At 46.7% G+C, this 17500-nt stretch overlaps 1 protein-coding gene across 6 annotated transcripts in view; it reads left to right on the plus strand.

The window, feature by feature from the left end:
• The window catches only part of cep290 (centrosomal protein 290), a 32688-nt gene that overhangs the window by 12191 nt on the left and 2997 nt on the right, over positions 1–17500 (plus strand). For 2 of the 6 annotated variants that reach the window (XM_034535917.1, XM_034535918.1), the window contains exons 18-44: positions 38–165; positions 1864–2022; positions 2700–2849; positions 2943–3058; positions 3184–3286; positions 3471–3701; positions 4252–4425; positions 4517–4628; positions 5452–5648; positions 5759–5910; positions 6247–6358; positions 6550–7005; positions 7087–7251; positions 7659–7766; positions 7875–8009; positions 8100–8369; positions 8516–8623; positions 9140–9339; positions 9536–9749; positions 10434–10571; positions 11441–11662; positions 12665–12787; positions 12895–13037; positions 14448–14603; positions 16160–16268; positions 16630–17280; positions 17446–17500. The exon at positions 17446–17500 is cut by the window's right edge and continues 80 nt beyond it. In XM_034535917.1, coding sequence (XP_034391808.1) covers positions 38–165; positions 1864–2022; positions 2700–2849; positions 2943–3058; positions 3184–3286; positions 3471–3701; positions 4252–4425; positions 4517–4628; positions 5452–5648; positions 5759–5910; positions 6247–6358; positions 6550–7005; positions 7087–7251; positions 7659–7766; positions 7875–8009; positions 8100–8369; positions 8516–8623; positions 9140–9339; positions 9536–9749; positions 10434–10571; positions 11441–11662; positions 12665–12787; positions 12895–13037; positions 14448–14603; positions 16160–16268; positions 16630–17280; positions 17446–17500 — 4887 coding nt within the window. Of the gene's footprint in view, positions 1–37; positions 166–1863; positions 2023–2699; positions 2850–2942; positions 3059–3183; positions 3287–3470; positions 3702–4251; positions 4426–4516; positions 4629–5451; positions 5649–5758; positions 5911–6246; positions 6359–6549; positions 7006–7086; positions 7252–7658; positions 7767–7874; positions 8010–8099; positions 8370–8515; positions 8624–9139; positions 9340–9535; positions 9750–10433; positions 10572–11440; positions 11663–12664; positions 12788–12894; positions 13087–14447; positions 14604–16159; positions 16269–16629; positions 17281–17445 lie in introns of those variants that run through there. The other 4 variants (XR_004609623.1, XM_034535920.1, XM_034535919.1 and 1 more) reach the window with 4 other exon arrangements.

Here is a 17500-nt window from a genome sequence, read left to right on the forward strand (position 1 = left end):
TAGGAGGGAGAATAAGAGGTTGTTTCCCTTCTCTCAGTGGAAGAACTGTCCAAAGTGAAGCGAGACCTGGAGGGCGCGCTGAGAGACGTCCTCCAAGCCACGAGGGCCAATCAGGAGCTCACTGCGTCCGCCATCGATATTCACAGTCTGGAGAGGTTGGCTCATGTAAGCAGTTTTTTTTCCTAGATTTAAAGTATATTTCAGCATGAATAGTAACCGGTTTCCTGTCTTCTAGTGATCCATTTAAAGTCATTTTAAATACAAAAAGAAGAGAAGTTCAAATGTAAATATAATGAACAGCAGCTTATTACCCTGAAAGAAGTTGGAATACTTTGTTTTTGATGCAACTAGATTAGATTTTACTTTATTCATCAAATTTCTTGACGCAGCAGCAAAACATTCTTTACAAATCTACAATAAAATAAAATAGCAGAGCATATAAACTACTGACTTAACTTATTAAATGAATGTATGACTATACGCAGACCGTCGTCCCCCTTTTTCTTGGAACATTTCACCTCCCCGCAAGTAAGCGATCTGAAACATGACTATATTTATAATTGTTTTAGTTGTGCTCTCGATGGCAATAAAAAAGTCCCACGCTGTGCACCTGTACCGCATCGTTCCATTCTCTCCATGAGAGCTTTTCTGTCTGTTCAGACCTGCAGTTCCATTAAAATGAATAAGTACCTCGCCAGCGTTTGTGCAATCCGTTTTGGCAGCGACGAAGCGTGAAAGGTCACCGAAAACCCCAAAAAAAGCCTGTTTAGTTGACTCATCTGATATCGGGTCCTTTTTTTTATGCAGTGAAATGCTATTTAAGAACACAACATTGAACTGGACTTTAATTACAATTCAGAACACAATATAGTTATTTTCACTTCTTTTAAAGCGGTTAAGTTCACATTGGGGTACTCTTAAAAAAGTGTGTCCAACAAAGGGTTCACGCTGGCTGTGGATAATATATAATATATGATCGTGATATATTCTCTATACAGATGTATAATAATGCTCCTAGTTTGACATTTGGGTTAAAAGTGTGTAAACTAAATGGAATATCTCATAGTTTTCTATATGCATGAAGGTTTATAGTTGATATTCATATCTGGTAGAGGCACTTTTATCTTTTTTTTGGGGGGGGGGGGGGGGGCTATAGTAGCTACATACTTTGATATAAATATTCACATAACCAGCTGTGGTCACGCACTCATGCAAAAGGCCTAAAACGCTAATATAACCTCAAACAATAGGCACGCTTCAATGGCTCTGGTCAGAGGGCTCGTTACACAGAAACTTGATATGCAACGAATGCGGTGAGGCCAACAAAAAAAGACATTTGAGAGGATCCAAGTAAAATCAAAATTTGAAACGGCTGAAGAGGATATTGGTTTGGCGTAGGTGCAAGACACGGAGGAAAAAGAAGAAGAAGAAGTAGGAGGAGGAGGAGGAGGAGGGTAACTTGGGTATCTTTTGACCTATTTCCTATTTTCCCATGTTTTAGTGTATAAGTGTTGACGGGCTCTCAATGCAATGCTCACGTTATTATTGACCTTTCGGCTTGATTTGTTACCGCTGTCTCGGAGAGATGTCTCTCTCTTTAAATTAAATGAAAAACCTTCCATAATGTTATCGGTGGTGAAAAAACGATGACATTGTAATGTTATCGTTATCTAGTCACACAGAGGAAAGAAATATCCAAGTTACCTTTTTTTTTTTTTTAAATGCGATCTCTGCTCTTCTTTTCTTTCTATTTCACCGATTTTTTTTTTTTTTTTTTTTTTTTTAGTACGTTATTTATCTTTCCGATGTTTTATTTATTTAATTTAATTTTTCTCCACTCGCCCTTCCCTCCCGACATCGCAGGCCGCGGACGTCGGCGACGTGAGCGGGCGGTCCGAGCCGCACCTCGCGGCCCGAATCCACCAGCTGGTGGGCAGGAACGAGGAACTGAGGCAGGAGCTGAAGTCGGCCCGGGAGGAGGCGACCGGCACTCTCGGTCGGCTCGCCGGAGCCACGGAAAAGGTACGGCCGCGTAAATGTGTATTCGAGTTAAAGACGACGTGACAGTTGGTTGACACGTGGTTATTTTCCCCCATCTAATCCCTCCTTTTGTCAGGCTAAACATTCAATCATGATTTGAGTTATAAAACTCTTGTTATTCGAGGCCGACGGCAGTTTCACAGCCCTGTGTGTGTGTGTGTGTGTGTTTGTGTTTGTGTTAATGTTCTTGCATGAAAATAGACCCAATTTTATGTAATGAAGATTTATGGAGACGGGTAGAAAAATGCCTGGCCTTCCCTGACAGTAATTACCGTGACCGGGGACAAATGGGATCAGCGGTTCTCAGAACGCTTGTACAGCGAGATTGTTTGTCGAGTCCTCGTTTCATGTCAAAAGCGTTTCCTCGAGGTATAAATCACGACTCGGCTCTTTTTTTAGGGCTTCACATCGTGTTCCACCGCTTCACGGTGTCCGGTTCCTTTTTAACTTTTGTTTTTTTTGTCTTTCGGTGGACTTTGTTTCATGTTTGTCTTCTTTTTTTAATCCGAAAGACCTCAGCTGATCACAATCTGTGAAAACAATCCCGTGCTTAGCGGTGAGGATGTTCAGCGTGTCAGCCTCCGACATTAGAAGCAAACTCGGGGTCGATTTCGATCCATGCATTCGGTTTTTTATTTTCTCTATCTGCTCCTTGTCAGGTGAGCCACCTGGAAGGTGAACTGGAGTTGTTGAGGAGGTCGGGCAGCCAGGGAGTCGTCCTCCGACCCTTGACCCTCCCCGAGGGCCTGGAGCCCGGCAGCGCCGAGGTCATCAGTTCCCTGAACGAGTACGCCGTTCGACTTCTTCAGGTCGGTTCAACTGGTCGGGAAGACGACCGCGTCTCGACTATAAATAAAATATTTTATATATCGCTTTTTAAATTTTTTTTTATTATTAATTAGGAGCTCAAAAACAAGGAGGAAAAAAGCAACAAACTCACGGGAACACTGGAGGGATACAAGCAGAAGTTTTCCGTTGTTAGCCACCAGCAGGGACTCCTCTATAAAGAATACCTCAGGTTGGTTTTGGATCCTCTCACGTCAGAGACGGCTTGTTGCCAGTCGGCGACGATGAAAAATGAAACGTTTCTTTTGATTTTGTGTTTGTTTTTTTGTTGTTTTGTTTGTTTGTTTTTTTGCTCAGTGAGAAGGCGGAGTGGCAAAAGGAGAAGGAGACGTTCACAGAGCTGAAGACCAAGCTGGAGGAGCAACGGCAGGTGGACGCGGTTAAAATCCAAGAATTCAACGTGAGTCGGACAAACGCACTGTTTGTAGGGCTCAAAGCGATTTACAGTGACACACACACACACACACACACACACACAGGATAGTTTAATGTTCAGCCTACAATACCGAGCTAGAACTAAAACTTCTTGCCTATGAAGAAGATGATAAATGGATGTGCACTCTACTCGGTACCCCCCAAAACAGGAGCTGCTGGACACCCTGCAGAAGGACCCGGAGGCAGTCAGGAGGTCGCTGAGCGAGGCGTCGCGCACGTCCACGGTGCTGAGGGTGAACGAGGCGAGGCTGACGCGGCGCTACGTCACCCTGCTGGAGCGAGAGCAGCACCTCCGCGAGGAGAACGTCAAGCTGAGGGACGAGAGCGTCCACATGCGGGCCGCCGTCACCCGGAGGACGGGCTCCCTGCAGAGGCACAAGGTGGAACAAAATAAAATGTAGTAAAGTAATCCCTTTTCTACGTCTGATCGGAGTACTTTTACTCTCCAAGCGTTTTTTTGCCGGGATAATCTTTTAAAAAACATTTTGTTTCATCAGTTGAAAGTCTGGATCAAAAATGTTTATCGTTGTAATACTTATTTCGGCCACAAGAGAGTGAAAGATTCATTCAAGTCCACCTTTTTTAAGTCCTAAACGTCCACATCCAGTGCCGAGGGGAACGAAGAGCCCAAAGCTGCAGATCCATATTGTGTGTTTACAAATTAAAAGTCACTTAGTCCTGCTTAGAACACGGTGTGGAGCCTCTTGTGGCTCCTCCCATCTGCCAAAACCACAATTTTAGTTATTTCTCACTCACAGGCCTCCAAAAAAAAAAAGAACCTCGGCATAAAAATGATTTAAATGTTGTGGACTTCGGCCCAGATTCAAGGCGGATAAAAATGTCTGTGGCTAATCTCGTCGCATCTTTGGGAGGAAAAGTTGTCTGTGCCTTTTTTTTTTTTTTTTTTAATGGTCTGTGGTCGCGTCGTAGGAAATGGCCGCCTATAAGATGGCAGCCCTGCAGAAGGCCCTGGACGACAGCGTGCCCTCATCGGACCTGGAGAGGGCCAACAAACAGTTCACGGAGCTCACAGTGAAATACAGAGACACGCTGCAGAGGGACGGCCGCCTGATGCAGAGAACCACCCACCTGGAACACCTGGAGGTACTGAGGCTTGTTGTTGTTCTTGACTGACCATACCATCAACAATATATATATATATATATATATTTTTGTTTTTCTCCCCGTCTGCCAGAGGGAGAACGAGTCTTTTCGGGAGCAAAACTCGGCCACGAATAAAGAACTGGAGATCACGAAGGAGAAACTGAATACGTTGGAGCAGGCGTGGACCAACATCAACGCCATTGGTGAACTAACCAAGGAGCTGGTTTTCATGCGGTTCGGTTGTATTTATTTAGAGATTCCTTCAAAAACAACGCTACAAAAGAAAGAAAAAAGTTCAAGCCGTTGATGCTTATTGTGGGCGTCGACCTCGCGCGGCCCTGCATACACACAATGGTGTCGTACACACAATGGTGTCATACACACAATGGTGTCATACACACAATGGTGTCGTACACACAATGGTGTCGTACACACAATGGTGTCATACACACAATGGTGTCATACACACAATGGTGTCATACACACAATGGTGTCGTACACACAATGGTGTCGTACACACAATGGTGTCATACACACAATGGTGTCATACACACAATGGTGTCATACAGACTTCTGATTCATTCCTTAATGTCGAACGCTCCGTTTGATTCATGGCGCGTCTCAATAATAAGGATCGTGATCAACAAAACAAACATCAAATTATCATGTCCAATAAAACTGTCGGCCAGAAGATCTGCAACCGAGAGACCACTCGTGTGTAAATCATCATTATTATTATTATTATTATTATGATCTTTACAGCTCTGCAAAAAAAGATGCACCGTAATTTAATTTCCTTAAGATTCCTCCCTTTTTTAAAATCCAATTATCTATTTGTATTTAATTATTTTGTATGCAATCTATTCATTATTATCCTTATTTTTGTTCTTGGAATGAGCGCCATTAGTGTTGTACACTGTACCTGAATATCACGTGTACCAAGACATACAACTAGAAACATAAGAAAGAAAAGTGACATGAAAATACAATATTATCAAAAAATTCTCTCCCCTCCTCAAACATCAGCCGGTGAGAACAAGGCGGACAAGGCGCCGGCCAACAAGGAGATGGTGTCGGCCGCCAGGCGCATCACCACTCTGGAGATGAAGGAGCTGAATGAGAGGCAGCGGGCGGAGCACGCCCACCGGATGTACGAGCACACGAGGAGCTCCCTGAGGCAGGCGGAGGAACGCAACGCCGAGCTGGAGGCCAAGTTTGCAGAGGTACGACCTCGAAGGCCTTTTCGTAAATCTATCCGTTCATAAATGTATGAAATGTTGTTTTCAAAAGTCTCATCTGTGTGTTTTTTTTTTTTTTTTTTTTCCTCCTCCAGTTGACCAAGATGAACGCGGAGGCCCAGCGGGTGGAGCGCGAGCTGCGAGACGAGCTGGCGGACGGCGTCAGCAAAGCGCTGAGCGACGCCGACCGCGCCCGGATCGCCGAGTTGGAGAAGGCCGAGGCCGAACTCCGCTGTGAGGTTTCCAAGTAGGTCGTTTTTTGTGACTTTTGTAAATACGTTGTACACAAACGCAGCAAGAGAGCAGGTCTTTACCTCCATGCCACATCGAAGACGTGTACATCGATTTAAGTTTACACTCACGCCAAGTTATTCATTCTTTTTAATGAAATTTTAAAGAGGACGAAGCACAATTTATACCGCATTTGTGCCCCGGACGGAACATATTTAGTTTACATTTAAGAAAAGAACTTCTCCAAACTAGTTTGCATAGATCAGTATCAGCCGGCGACAGAGTTTAAGAGGTTTCAACATAAAGAAGGAATGTGATTGTGTTTTATTTTCATTGTTGTCATGTCGCCCAGGCTCCAAGAGGTGTCCGATGTGGCCATGATGCAGGCGTCTGCTCTTCAGGCCAGACAACAGTCCAAAGAGAAGGAAGTCGAAGCTCTGAGGAGACAAATACTGGACTACCAGGTAACTTTTTAAACCAAGGAAGGTTGAATCTTTACCTTTCCCTGTTAAACAAATCAGATTCTTTACGGTCACAGTTATCAACTCTCAAGTGGCTTTTATTAGTGTGTTGTAAAGTATACTTAAATGTATGAATCCAAACCCAAACGACCGCGGTTCTAAGCGCACGTCTTCCTCTCTTCGGCCTCTCACAGTCGCACTCGGATGAGAAGGCCCTCATCGCGAAGCTCCACCAGCAGGTCGTGGCGCTGCAGCTCGGCGAGTCGGCGTCTCGGGCCACGCTGGAGGCGGCGGCCTCCCGCGTCCGGCAGCTGGAGGCCTACCTGCTGCGCGCCGAGCAGCGGCTGGACGCCGGCGAGCGCGCCCTGTTCCTCGCCCGCCAGGAGGGCGTGAATCGCAGCAAGCACCTGCGGCAGACCATCCAGTCGCTGCGTCGGCAGTTCGCCGGAGCGCTGCCGCTCCACCGGCAGGAAAAGTTCTCCGTGGCCGCGGCGAGCCTCCAGGAGGACAGGGCGAAAGCCCGGGAGGAGAGGAGGAAGGCCGAGGAGGAGAGGAGGAGGGCGGAGGGCAGGGCAGAAGAGCTGGAGCTGAGGCTCCGGGGCCTGGAGGAGCTCATCTCCACGCTGAAGGACGTGAAAGGGGCCCAGAAGGTACACGAATAGTAGAATGGCGTTCACCGTTAAGTCTTTGTTCGTGGCACATCTTTCCTGAAGCTAGTCCGCTCCCAACAGGTGACCGAGTGGCACAAGAAGATGGAGGAAGCTCGTCTGCAGGAGCTGAGGAAAGGCAGGGAGCTGGTGGTCCAGAAGGAGGAGATCAGGTACCTGAAGAACCTGGTGGAGGAGCAGGAGCGAACCATCCGCTCGCTGGAAGAGGAAACTGTGCAGCAAAACACGGTGAGCAAAACGACTCCTGACACGCTCAGAAATGTGAAAACAATCCAATTCACAATCTCTTTATGTCAACACAGAAATAAAGAGGAAGGATCCCGGGCTGTAATGTTCTGAACTCCTCTTAGCGGTACGTTAGCTACCTGGCTAACCTAAAATGTGACCGTTACATAATGTAATGTGTCCGTGAAAGGTCGTGACGGCATTGTAATGGGACATTAATGTTAGCGTTGAACAGAAGTAGCGTATCTGAGTAGAAGAGGAAAGAGGTTCAAAGCTTTGCTCGGTTGCGAAACGGGGGGGGGCGGGACCTAGGAAGGGTCGATTACCTCCGTGTTTACAAAGAGATGGAGATGGAGTGTTGTAGTGTTCAAGGTGGATTTTCATGGTAATTCTCTTTGGAACACGTCAAGCTTCAAGAAGAACGGCAGCTGGCGTACGATCGGCGAGAGGTGGAGCTGGAGCGCCACCTGGACCAGTACGAGCAGCGCCAGAATGAAATCCTGAGCGCCACGGAAAAGGTGAGCTGTCGCTCCCCAGAGGGGGAAGAAAAACAGGGGTAAAAGATGTGATTCTTGGTGCTCCGGCTTTTGCATGTGACCGTGTGTGTTTTTGTTTTGTTTTCTCAGTACGAGGGAGGCGCAGCGTCCCTACCGGACCCGAGTCTCCCGCTCGCTCATCAGTTGGCGTTTGCTCTGGGTAAAATCCGGGAGCACGTGCGCACCATCTTGGACACGCGGGCCGCCTGCAAGAATGTGAACGAGGTAACCGGGTGTCTCAGTCGCTGTGGAATCTCCCGCGAATCCAAAAAGAACGCATTAGCACGTTGTTTTTGAATTTCAATCCCCACGCAGAAGTTGAAAGAGAAAGAAGCGTCTCTGTGGAAGGCGGAGCAGAACGTCGTGTCCAGGGATAGGGTGATAAACGAGCTGCGTCTGCGGCTCCCGGCGGCGGCCGACCGAGAACGCCTGCTGGCCGAGCTCGCCCGGCACGAGGAGGGCCGGCCGGAGCACCAACCGGCCGTCGAGCTCGCGCACCAGACCATCAAAGACCTCCAGGGGCGACTCGACAAGAAAGAGGACCTGCTGAAGAAATACCGCAACCAGTTGGCTCAAGCCAGACAGGTATTGCTTGTTAGTGCCACGTTGCTTTTAGCTCATTTGTGATTGGTTGCAATGTTTGGGTTTATTATCGTGAAGCTCCAGTAGTTGGGGAAAACCAGGAATCTCAGCATTCATACATGTGTCTTTTTGAATTTAAATGTCCCCAGGATCAGGAGGAGATGATCAAGAGGCACCAGGAGGAGCTGAGACTGTTGCATCAGAAGTTGGACTTGCACACAGACTCCTCCCTGGACCGCTTCAAGCAGACAGCCATGGTGCGCATCCAGGGCCGGGTATCCGATTCCCCCCCAAATGTGATATTGATTTCATTCACAAATGAGCTTCAAGCTGTTATATTCACTCACATGTGTGTGTGTGTGTGTGTGTGTGTGTATAAATAGCCTTATATTAATATTACACAGCAAAACGAAGAGTAGATGACGGAAACGACGCGCTTTTGATCCTCGCGGTGCTGGTGTGTGAAAATGTCCAAAGACAGTTTTTTTTTTTTACGGGACTTTTTAAGTGAAGAAGTCCCGTTGGACTCATTACAAGAGCAGCGTAATGTGCAGCAGCAGCAGCAGCAGCAGCAGCAGCAGCAGCAGCAGCAGCAGCAGCAGCAGCAGCAGCAGCGAGCAAGTGTTGGCGCCCGGAGCGGATCAGCTGTTGTTAATAATGGAAGCGTAAAAAGAAAAAACGAGCTGTGAAGTTGTTTTTTTTTTTTTTTTTTACGTAACAATTCACACGTAGTTAAGTGTTTTGTTTTTAATTTATTTTTGGGGGGGTTTCAGGAGCTGATGAAGAAGCCCGCCATCCGGCTGCCGAGCACCAAGCATCTGGAGCGCCTGGCCGACCTGGAGCAGACGGTGGCGGAGCAGGACGACTCGCTCTCGTCCGTCTCCGGGAAGCTGAGGCTGGCCACCGCCGAGCTGGAGCGACAGAGGGTCGCCGCGGCGACGCTGGCTAAGAAGCACGCCGACGAGACGTCAAAGTGATTGTCTCTCTTTTTTTTCTTTTCTTTTTTTAACCCCAGCATGTTTACGGCCTTGTGTGTCAAAGAGACATAAAAACCTCCACGCTTGGCACGAAAATCAATTTTCTTGCACGTGGTAGTAAAAAAAAAAAAAAAAAAAAAAAAATAGCCTCGACAGGAGTTGTTGTTAAAACTTTATTTAATTTGTTTGCAGGCTGGAGGAGAGTCACGCCGCCCGGGTGAAAGCTCTGACCGCTGAGACGGAGGATCAGGCCAGCCAGGTGGCCCACATGGAGGAGGAGGCGGCCCACCTCCGGACGGAGCTGGCGGCCCAGAAGGAGGCCAACGGCCGCTCGCCCAGCAACACCATGAAGAACCTGGTGGAGCGGCTGAAAGCGCAGCTGGGCCAGAAGGAGAAGCAGCTCAAGGTCCTCGTTCACTGTTAACACACACACACACACACACACACACACACACACACACACACACACACACACATTGAGCTCTGGAGAAGTTATGGGACGTTGTTGTCTCTGCCGGCTGTGAGTTCTGAGTGCTGGTTCTGGTAGCATGACCTTCAGAACCAGAATCACAAGTGTTTATTTGACAAGCACGTTGAGGAATCTGACTCAATAAACATACAATAAAAAACTATAAATAATAGAGAAATATGGTAAATGACAAACGGATAACAGTACTTTAAAACAAGTATATTTGACAATAATCTTTACTGAGACTTTTCCGTCTTTTAGTTGCATAAAAACACCTTAAAAATAAAATAAAAACACCGTAAGAATAAAATAAAATAAAAACACAGTAAAAAAAAAAAAAAAAAACACTGACAAAAATAAAATAAAATAAAAACACTGAAAAAAAATAAATAAAAACACTGAAAAAAATTAAAATAACATTTAAAAAAAAAAAAAAAAATAGTACTATTTAATTTGAGAAAGATCTCAAAACCACTTTCAAGTTCAATCAATTTTTTTTCACCACATACAAAAAAAAAACCAAGATGGTTGTCAGTCAAGTTCTCGCCGTGAAGAGCGCCGGCGCGTTGCCTGGGAAACGAGGCCCGCTCACCTCCATCTTGGCTCCCCGTGTCCCCTCAGGCGCTCAGCAGGGCTCTGCTGGAGCTGCGGGCCGAGATGACGGCGGCCGCGGAGCAGCAGGTCGTAGCCGGCGCCGCGCAGAGGGAGGAGAGTCTCAACGTGCAGACGCTGGTCGACAGACACACCAGAGAGCTGAAGGTGGTGATTTTATTATTATTATTATTATTATTATTATAACCCTGTTCTGACTAATCCCAACTGAACAGCGAAAACCACACTAATGTGAACCCACCGTTGATGTAGCATGTAGCATGTAGCATGTGTACGGGGACCACCAGCTGCTCCCCCAGACCCACATGGGCCAGTGTGAGAACCCAACGGAGCAGAACTTGGAAGACATAATACATTTTAAAAAAAAGTGACATGATACTTGCAGATTATTTAGAGATAATGGTTTTCATAGAATGCATTTTAGCCAATTACATTTCATGGGCGTAACTAATTAGTGTAACAAGCACGTAATCGTGGTAGCATTAAAAGCGTCAAGATTAACAAGTCAAGATTAACAAGTCAAGATTAACAGGTCAAGATTAATAAATCAAGATTTTTATTATTTGTTATGCAAACAAATTTCACGAAAAGACCAAAACCAACAATGTTTTGGTTTGTCAATGTTTTATTTATATTTTTCTACTTCCCTGCGGAGCCCTTTTTTATAATCACCCTTTTGTTTTTATTGAAGGCATTTATTGTTAATAATATCTAATAAAACATACATATTTTTATGGTTAATAAAAGGTAATTTTCTCAAACCAGCCGTAGTTTTTATAGCACTAATATTTAATGGGGACTATTTTCACGCCGGACGGTGTCAAAATGAAGTAAATTGACGATGCTTTGCACAACAACAATAACAATAAAACTCTCTGGCGCACACACACACACACACACACACACACGTTGGTGCCATCCCGATTTCTTTGAGGTTTTTTTGGTCTTTTCATGGGATTTGTTGTCAAAAAGAAAACTAAAAGATATATTTTTTTTAAATCCCTCCTCTGACCAAGGTGCGAGTGCAAGAACTCAACGAGGAACTTCAAGCGGCGAAGGAGTTCTCCAAAGCAGCCCGAGGCCGGGAGGGCACCCTGAAGGAGGAAGTGGAGGACCTGAACCAGGACCTGCAGAGGACTCTGAAGAACCAGAGGCGCCTGCAGGCCGAAAAGGAGGAGCGTGAGCAGGAGATCCAGGAGCTCCGGCAGCAGGTCAAGAGGCTCAGCGGCGCCCTTCAGGTTAGCAGCGCTAAGGATTGTGGGTAGCGCGCGAGAATCTAAAACGCGACGACAGCCACGTGCCGGACAATATCGCCATCCCATCATGTGGACAAACGGCGAGACTTTCAGACGATTCGATTAGAAATAATATATAAACTCCTCCATCGGATATCAGAATTTAATTATTCAGCTAATCTTCAAGACCACAGTCACCGGGGGGCCTCGATACAGAAACTATTACCCAGCATGCACCGTGTTTTCCACGGCACAATGTTCACACAACTCCACATACATTGACACTGTGTATATTACAATCAATACATTTAGTCTATTGCTTTGCATCCTACATGCAATTAAAGTCACAACGAGTATCATTTTTGACATCGTCGAGCTGCCTGGCTGCAAATTAATTATCAAATGCTAATATATTGCTTGTAATTAACTTTATGGTACCTAAAAGCCACACCCAAATCACACCTGCACCGGGGTTCGGGGATCATAAAACAGTTTTTTAACTGAATTACTTGGTGCACAAGTTGTTTCTATTAGTTTATTGTTGTATTTGTTTGTGTGGCACACTTTAAAAGGAAAGATTACCCAATTAGCATGTTGTCTTTTCAACATGAGGGATGAAGCTAATCAAGTCACATGTTCACAAAAACAGGTGCCGCCCCATCAGTCGTCTACTCGGTCAGAAAATGACCTCCTAACGTCTCTTCCTAACCACTTGTCCTTGACCTCTGTGGGAAAACGTCACGGGGGTCAAGGAGAGAGGGGAAGGAGACTTCATGAGGAGTTAGGAAAAGACATCTTAGATACTTTGTGTTCTTCCAGCGTTGCGTCATCACGACACAAACAACCCGGATCAAAGTATTACTTTATAAATAGTAATGAAAGAAGGAATAAACAAGCGTCTTTGATTATATATAAATACTTCATATGATGATGATGATGATGATGATGATGATATGAAGGACTCGTTTTTAAGACTCAATGCATTTCTCTTTTCTTTTTTTTTAGAACCAACCGGAACCCGATGGGAAGGGCTCGACCGTGGAGAACCTGCAGAGGAAGGTCCGGCGCCTGGAGTCCGACTTGGAGAAACGGGCCGACGCGAGAAGCAACAAGGACGACCCCGAAAAGGTTTTTTAGGTTTTTTTGGAGCGCCGAGCCCCCGTTTCCGAGACGACGGCCCCCCTTTCGTCGGACGCCGCTGTCGCCCTGACGTACGACTCGTTTTGTCTCCGAAGGTCAAAGGTGAACTGGTGCGTTGGGAGGAGGGCAAGAAATGGCAGTCCAAGATGGAGAAGGTGAGGGCTTCCCTGAAGGAGAAGGAACGGGAGAACGAGTCCCTGTCGAAGCAGCTCGCCACCCTCAAAGACCTCTACGGCAGGTCAGCGGGGACACGGTCACACAACGTTCTCTCACCTTCATACACGCCGGTAATCGATTATCGATTTACAGACGGTCATCGTTTTGAAGACAAACCGTGATTTTCTTCGTAATCGCCTCGTAGACGAACAAAAAAAAACGATTGTTGTTAAAGTAAAAAAGAGAAAAGGACACTTCCTTGTTGCATCCGACACACAATCAATTCAAGAGAGAGGTGAGAGGGTGAGGGAGGGTGAGAGGGTGAGAGGGTGAGAGGGTGAGAGGGTGAGAGGGAGGGTTAGAGGGAGAGGTGAGAGTGAGGGAGAGGGAGGGAGAAAGGGAGAGTTGAGAGTGAGGGAGAGGTGAGAGGGTGAGGGAGGGTGAGAGGGTGAGAGGGTGAGAGGTGAGAGGGAGGGTTAGAGGGAGAGGTGAGAGTGAGGGAGAGGGAGGGAGAGGGAGGGAGAGAGGGAGAGTTGAGAGTGAGGGAGAGGTGAGAGGGTGAGGGAGGGTGAGAGGGTGAGAGGTGAGAGGGAGGGTTAGAGGGAGAGGTGAGAGTGAGGGAGAGGGAGGGAGAGAGGGAGAGGGGAGAGTGAGGGAGAGGGAGGGAGAGGGAGGGAGAGAGGGAGAGGGGAGAGTGAGGGAGAGGGAGGGAGAGGGAGGGAGAGAGGGAGAGTTGAGAGTGAGGGAGAGGTGAGAGGGTGAGGGAGGGTGAGAGGGTGAGAGGTGAGAGGGAGGGTTAGAGGGAGAGGTGAGAGTGAGGGAGAGGGAGGGAGAGAGGGAGAGGGGAGAGTGAGGGAGAGGGAGGGAGAGAGGGAGAGGGGAGAGGGAGAGGGAGGGGGGAGAGGTGAGAGGGAGAGGGAGGGTGAGGGGGGAGAGGGAGAGGGAGAGGGAGAGGGAGGGTTAGAGGGAGGGTGAGAGGTTAGAGGGAGTGTGAGCTGGAGAGGAGGGAGGGTGAGAGGTGGGAGGTGAGAGGTGAGAGGTGGGAGGTGGGAGGTGAGAGGTGGGAGGTGGGAGGTTGTGGAGGTGGAGGTGGGAGGTTGTGGTTGTGGAGGTGGGAGGTGAGAGGTTGTGGTTGTGGAGGTGGGAGGTGGGAGGTGGGAGGTTGTGGTTGTGGAGGTGGGAGGTGGGAGGTGGGAGGTGAGAGGTTGTGGTTGTGGAGGTGGGAGGTTGTGGTTGTGGAGGTGGGAGGTGGGAGGTGGGAGGTGAGAGGTTGTGGTTGTGGAGGTGGGAGGTTGTGGAGGTGGGAGGTGGGAGGTGGGAGGTTGTGGTTGTGGAGGTGGGAGGTGGGAGGTGGGAGGTGAGAGGTTGTGGTTGTGGAGGTGGGAGGTGGGAGGTGGGAGGTTGTGGTTGTGGTTGTGGAGGTGGGAGGTGGGAGGTGGGAGGTTGTGGTTGTGGAGGTGCGTCACTCCCTCGTGCGCGCTGCGTCCTTCAGGCTGGAGCTGGAGAAGAGTTCCCTGCACAGGAAGCTGAAGAGTCGCGGCGTGACGGCCGACCAGGTGGTGGCCGTGCGGAGCAGCGAGCTGGAGGCGGAGCTGGAGGAGCTGAGGGAGAAGAACTCTGAGCTGGAGACGCTCGTCCTCAACATAAAGTACGTCGACGTCTTTAAATGGTTATATTATACATTTAAATAATCTCGGCAAGGCAACGTTATTCATACGTCTCGTACAAAAAGTACTCGATCTAAATTCAACTCTTTTTAAGTTTGTAAATGAACACTTTGATACACGTGTCTCCACAACGAAGCACTTTACTGTCCTCTCATGATAATAATAATAATAATAATAATAATAATGTTTTATTTGTGTAGCGCTTTAAAAAAAAAGGTACTTAAAGGCACTTTGCAATAAAAAAACAAGCAATAAATATAAACGAGGCAGAGAGACGACTAAGAGTGATTTATTATTATTATTATTATTTTATTAGAGGTTGCAAAGTTAGGATTGTTTTATAAACTGTAAGAGCGACTTCAGGGAACTCCGGTTTGCAGTATTTTATTTTAGTCTCATCCCCTTTTTTGTTATTATTGGATTCACATGATCACTTTACGGACTGCGGAATCGCTACTTTTGCTTCATCATAAATTACTGAAGTGGCCGGATTTGCTGGAAGCAATCAGCTCTCAATTCATTAGTTCTACTTATTTATTTTTTTTAAATGCCGTGACGATCACAAGACGACGGACCCCGTTGTTGTCACGGGAAACAAAAAGGTTGTTTATTAACTGGTGTTAACAGGACGCGTCCCAGAGGCAGATTATTAAAATGTCAGATCAGCAGATTGTCTCCATTCTGAATCCCCAGACGGTGAAATACGATCCAGCGACACCGGCTGTTTGATTCGTTGTATTGTCGCCTGGAGACATCGGCCTCCTTTTGGTTTTCTTCATCGAGGATCATGAATGAATCCGCCGGCATGACGCGCGTCCGATTCCTGTAATAGAGAACGACTGAGGGCCGGGTTGTTTGTTTAATTATTTATTTATTTTAACGGGGTTGATTCATGCTCTTGACTGTAGAAAGTGAATTTATGTTTGGAGCTCTTGATGGATTCAGAACACTTAAAATAATCAATACATACGTGAGACGAGATGTAGACATTTTAAGTTAAATAATTTTTTATCTAATGATTTCTTCCCTGCGTAATACAAGTAAAAGGAAGAGAGACGAGTTTCTGACGCTTCATAATGACTTTTATGAAATTATTTTAAGCGTTTCGTCCGGAGCCTCGCTATATATATATTTATCTTTATATATATATATATATATATATATATATAGTTATTTATCTTTATATATATATATTTTTTATGTTTATTTATTTACTGTTTAATGTGTGTGTGTATATATATATATATATATTTATTTATTTTTATTTATTTACTGTTTAATGTGTGTGTGTGTGTGTATATATACACACATTAAAAAGTAAATAAATAAATGTTAAAAAATATATATATATATATATAGTTATTTATCTTTATATAATTATATAATTATTAATATAATTATATAATTAATTAATATAATTATTAATTTATTTACTGTTTAATGTGTGTGTCTGTGTGTGTGTGTGTATATATATATATATATATATATGTGTATATATATATATATATAAATAAAAATACCAAACTTGAACGTGCAGGCAGCGCCAGGCTTTACCCCGAGACGCCGCCTTGGAGAGTCTGACCCTGAGGAACCGCGACCTGGAAGAGAGACTCCAGACCCTCAAAGAGCCGGCGTCCAGACCCTCTGTGAGTACTCCTCCCCCCCCCCCCCCGACGCCTGGCGACCGTTACTAAGGAGCGGGACGTCATCGTGAAAATATCCCGACGATACGATTTTAGTTTTTTTTTTATGCGTTTGTTAATCACGTTCAAATCTCAAATGACACAATAGTTCTAAATTTAATATTTTAGGCATTCATTGAAGACGACTCTTGGAATTTGCGATGGCTGTTTTTCTTGAAACATTTTTATTTAGGTTCATTGATCATGCCTCACATGTGTGGCAGGTTGTACAGTAAGCACCCACAATGCATCACTGCATTATTTACTTTCTTTCTCTGTGTTTCTCCTTCACTGGATGTCATTCTTGATTCATTGCCTAACGAAGGGGAAAGGCGTTTCCTCTTGGGCGTCGCCGGGCATTTGTTCTGTCACTTTTGATGCGGCGGCCGGCTCACTGAAAGGGAAAGCGGTTCCCCCTCCGGCTGTGTTCTCCGAAGACTCCGCAGACCAACCGCTAGCCGGGGGAACCCAGACCGGCGTCGGGGGAGCGGAGGACGCGGAACAAGGAGAACCGAGTCGTGCCGGAAACGCAACCCAAGAAGAGGACGTTGGCGCCGATCGCGTCAAAGAAGAGGACGCCGACGTTGTGGAGAGCACGCGAGTCGCCTCGCCCGCCGTGGTGGTGGAGGAGGAAGAAGAGGAGGAGGAGGAGGAGGAGGAGGAAGAAGAAGAAGAAACGCGGACCACGAAAGGTAGCGAGTCCGACCCAGAGGATCCTTCAGGAAGACCGGGATCGGTTACGTCGTCCTCTGAGCCGGCCGCCACGGCAACCGGCGCTGAAGAGGGTGTCGGGGAACGAGACGATCCCTCAGGAGGAGGAGGAGGAGAGCCAGAAGAGGCCGAGCTGAGTGATGGAGGGGAAGGTAATCCAGAGCAGTCCCGCTCAGCAGAACCAGATGTGGACTCCACGCCGAGCAGACTCCCAGAGAGGCTCATGGGTAAAAGAAGGGACGCTCGATCCCTGAGATACCTGAAGGTACTCGAGGCCTCTGTAGACGCCCAGCTAGCGTTGCAGTAGACGTTCCTTTTAAACTCCCTCAGAGCTTTTTTGTGTTTGAAGACTCCCTCTTTTCCTCCGCAGCTTCATGGCGTTTCATACATTCCTCAAGGCTGATTTTTAAACGTGTTTTACTCCCCGTAGACTTCAGGACGCGGCACCGGCACTCCGTCACAGAGAGACCAGGACCTCCAAAAAG

The sequence above is a fragment of the Cyclopterus lumpus genome, chromosome 6 (genome assembly GCF_009769545.1).
Source record: "Cyclopterus lumpus isolate fCycLum1 chromosome 6, fCycLum1.pri, whole genome shotgun sequence".
Lineage (NCBI taxonomy): Eukaryota > Metazoa > Chordata > Actinopteri > Perciformes > Cyclopteridae > Cyclopterus > Cyclopterus lumpus.